Source organism: Nuphar pumila, chromosome 8, assembly GCF_984573655.1.
Source record: "Nuphar pumila chromosome 8, dmNupPumi1.hap1.1, whole genome shotgun sequence".
Taxonomy (NCBI): Eukaryota; Viridiplantae; Streptophyta; class Magnoliopsida; order Nymphaeales; family Nymphaeaceae; genus Nuphar; species Nuphar pumila.
Window position 1 is genome coordinate 116,422,613 of NC_143256.1, and position 4,096 is coordinate 116,426,708.

General features: G+C 39.6%; 1 protein-coding gene across 1 annotated transcript; it reads left to right on the forward strand.

The window, feature by feature from the left end:
• Nucleotides 1-489: 489 nt before the first annotated feature.
• Nucleotides 490-1,564, forward strand: G1 (transmembrane protein G1P-related 1). The gene has a single exon (XM_090016458.1). It carries the CDS (start codon nt 498-500, stop codon nt 1,287-1,289), a length of 792 nt encoding a protein of 263 aa, XP_089872584.1. The 5' UTR covers nt 490-497; the 3' UTR covers nt 1,290-1,564.
• Nucleotides 1,565-4,096: the final 2,532 nt, after the last annotated feature.

Here is a 4,096-nt window from a genome sequence, read left to right on the forward strand (position 1 = left end):
CTTTGGGTCCGAACCAAACCCGACCTATTGACTGATACCTTCTCCAATAGCTTGCCCCTTGACCATTGTTGATGGTTGTTAACTTGCTAACCTTAAGCCATTCCCAAAGGCGGTTGACGTTAGCACAGTCCACTTTTCCAAAGAGGCGGGCGGTAGGTGTCGTGGGGAAGAGAATCTGCGACGAAGAAGCGTTTCCTCCTTCCGATTTCAGCCGTTCGATCTTAGGGTTTTCTTTCTCTTCTGTAATAATCATCATCTAGGCCAATATTTGCCAAATCGGGTTGAAAAACTTGTGCTGTGCAGGTAACTTCATAAAAGTTCACATTTTTGAGTGAATTTATCCATTTTTTGTTGGTTATTATTGCTATGATCGGTGTTTGATCTCGATCGAAGCTTAGTTGTTTCGTTTTGAGAATTTCACAACTGTACGTTTTTTGGAGAACTATCATAGTTTTGGTTAGTTTTTTGCATAACTCCAAATGGGATTAGGTTCTATCATGGCTTCTAGGGCTGCCATTCGGTTCGCCTCCCGGTTAAATCGTTCCCTTTTCCGTTTTGCGCCCCACCATCGAAGCGAAATCATGGTTTTGGAAAATCCTCTTGCGTCGGTAACGACTCCGATTCTTGACTCTTTCTGTTTTCCGATGAATCCTGCGTTTTCGAGCAATGGGGTTCGGTTTCTAGCCACGCTTCGCCGCCAACCGGCCCGTCCCCGTACTGTTGACATAGGGGCCAGAGCTAGGCAGCTCCAGAACCGGCGGTTGTGGAGCTATGCCCTTACCTTCAGTTGCATTGCTGGGTTTATCATCATCGTCTTGAACAATTTCCAAGATCAGATGGTGTTCTACATGACCCCCACCGAGGCGCTCGAGAAATTCGCGCTGAATCCGTCGAAAAACAAGTTCAGGCTTGGGGGGTTGGTCTTAGAAGGGAGTGTGGTCCAACCAGCAGGCTCGCCCGAGATGGAATTTGTGATCACCGATCTCGTGACGGATATCTTGGTTAGGCATCAGGGCTCGCTTCCTGATCTCTTTAGAGAAGGACATTCGGCTGTTGTTGAGGGGTTCGTCCGCCCGTTTGACGAGGAGAGTAGGAAGATGGTTTCTTCGAGCAAGCATGCATCAGAGAAGGCGAGGAATGGAGAGTGTTACTTTGCTGCTATAGAGGTGCTTGCAAAACACGACGAGAAGTACATGCCGAAGGAAGTGGCAGCTGCGATAGAAAGGAACAAAGCTGCATTGGAGTCAGCACATTCGGGTGCATCGGATGCTCAGGAGAAAACAAGCTAAATGGTATCTTATTTCTTGGTTGTATTATGACCGACCTTTTCTCTTATTCTCAGCCATTTTTCCTTTCTTGACACTATAATTCAATACCTGAGACGTAGATTGGTAGTACCATGTCATTCTTGTATTGCACCAGGGGTGGGCCTGAGGCTGTTTTTTATTTGTTTCCATTCTGTAGTGAGGAATTTTTTGGTCCCTCAATCATTAAGGATTTTGGGGAATAAAGCTTACCTGCAATTCTGTTTATTATGAAAAAAAGTAGTAAAAACTTGCTGACTTTACCCACAGGATCCATGAATTTGGATGGTCTCTAAAATGACATGCATCATTAAACATTGGATTACATGCATATCATTGGTTTGGTATTGTTAAGCCTGTTATGCTTTGTGATTGATATAAGCAAGAAGAGATGTAAATAATATGTTCTTTGCAGAAATATGCATTGTTTAAATATTTATATGTTATTGTGGCTGCTTAATTTCTTGTGTATTCTATTATAAGCAATAAGAACCATCCTCCTATGGACTGTATGAACACAAAGAGGTGCAAACAGACAATAGAAACCAACCACTAACGCACACGGCACATCTGATCTGCACTGCATACATATTGTCTAGGTGAAAAGGTAGTCAAGATAGAGATTGACATAGGTCTGGACAATAAACATGTAATACCATCTTGCAATAATAATTTTGAGTTCCTCATGTAATCCCATCTTGCTATGTTTGGTCTATTCTGTTTTTATATATATATATATATATATATATATATATATATATATATATATATATGTGTGTGTGTGTGTGTGTGTGTGTGTGTGTGTGTGTGTGTGTGTGTGTGTGTGTCACACGGACTCTTCTAACAGGGCACCGCACCCAAGCGGGTGCGACACTTGGACACAACTTTCTTTGTGTTAGGTGAAGTCAACCACAATGAAGTCCATTTCTAACCCTAATCAAGTCCATTTTTATCTATATTATATATGTAAATACATAAATGCACACAAATACACAGTGTTAACTTAAAACTGTTAAAAATTATACATATATACCTGCACCCAGGTTTTTTTAAAGTGCCGCATCTGCACCCGCATCGGCATCCGCACCTATGTGACATAGGTGTGTAGGTATTTGGCGCCGATGTAAATATGGTATTAATGAGTTGAAACTCATTGGTGCAAGTTGTTTTGACTCACCAACGGGGGGCTCCGCTTGTCTGGCAGGAGCAGTTAGTGCACGTCACCTTGTGTTGGGACGTTGCAAGTTCGAAACCCCAAATGGTATGGTTGTATAACTGGTAGGGGTCTGCCTAACCCCAGCTTTCTCTGTAAAAAAAAGTTGTTTTGGCTCAATCTGATCCTGTAGATGTGTTCACCACAATCAATTAGTTACAGATCAACCATTGGATCATTTAAAATGAGCATTACATTCCTTAATAGAGTCTAATTTCTGGTACAATGAATTTGAGCGCTAGGATTTTTTGCACTTGCAGAAAAGTTCTTTTCCTCTGTGTTATCATTTGTATATAATTTACAAGCTTAAATCTGAATGGTTCCCCATAAATTACTTGACAATTCCTTGACTGGAAGAGGGTAATATTCCTATTCCTGCACCATGTTGAATGTTATGCGCTTCTTGTTTGCAATATAATAGAAATTTATATTTTTTTTACCCTGAAAAGGGCCTAGCTCCATGTTGATTCTAATTTCCTGGTGCAATGAGTTTGATCACTAGGATTTTTTTGCACTTGCTATTATTATATATCTGTTTTTACAAGTTCCTAGAAGTATACAGTGATTTAGTTACTAAAGCATGTAAGGGTATCTGAAGCTACCAAGCGGCAATGAGTATCACAATGTTCCTTCCCTAGGGCTGGGATGCTCAGCCTCTTTCTACTATGTTTTTTTGACTCACCTTATTATGACTCTTCTATGCATGTTATGCTTCATTAGTACAATTCATTGTACAGTCACATTAAGGCTCCTAAGATTGTAGCTTCCTGACAAGATTATTAACGAATTTTGAGCCACAATGATCAACACCAAAGTTCAAGGAATATGTGATCCATACTTCAAGATGTTGACTATCGTTCTTTGTAAAGTCACAATAGGAACTTTGGTTCAGATTTCATCTTCCTGACAAGATATTAACCAATTTTGAGCCACAAGGATCGAAACCAAAGTTAGGGAATATGCCATCCATGCTTTAAGAAGCTGCTTCAGACAAGTCATTTCATTGGTTTCCATTTAAGTAGCTACCTTAAGATGTGAGCTAGAGAAAGTGATCTCATTGACTTGGTGTTTAGGAGTTATCATGTGATGGGTCCAATATTGTGCTATTCTTATAAACTATTCAGTTACAGGTCGTTGACTATTTCATGTAGGACAGGATAATAGATTTTCAAAATTGAATCTGGTCTAAAGTGATTCACATTTGTCCAATGTCACAGTCACTTTAATTAGCATGTGTGTTCCATGTTGACACCATGTGACATGACACAGGGCACACCAATGGACACAATCAAACATGTGTCAGACATGATCAACACCATATCCTTATCTTTATCTATTGCTTTTTATGATCTTGATTGTTTATTTTTATTTTTTATATCTACTTGTGTGCCTTTTCTTTTAAAATCTGTCATTGATAAGATAAGATTTCATTTTTCAACTTAGATTTATTTTTTATATTGATTTAGAATTGTTGTTCAAGAATTTATACTTAAGATTGATATTCAAGCTTTATTGCTTTATATATATATATAGTGTGTGTGTGTGTGTGTGAGAGAGAGAGAGAGAGAGAGGCGGGGGG

Bases quoted from the DNA above. Each gene is read 5' to 3' on its own strand.
- G1 (XM_090016458.1), top strand. From the start codon at position 498: ATGGCTTCTAGGGCTGCCATTCGGTTCGCCTCCCGGTTAAATCGTTCC.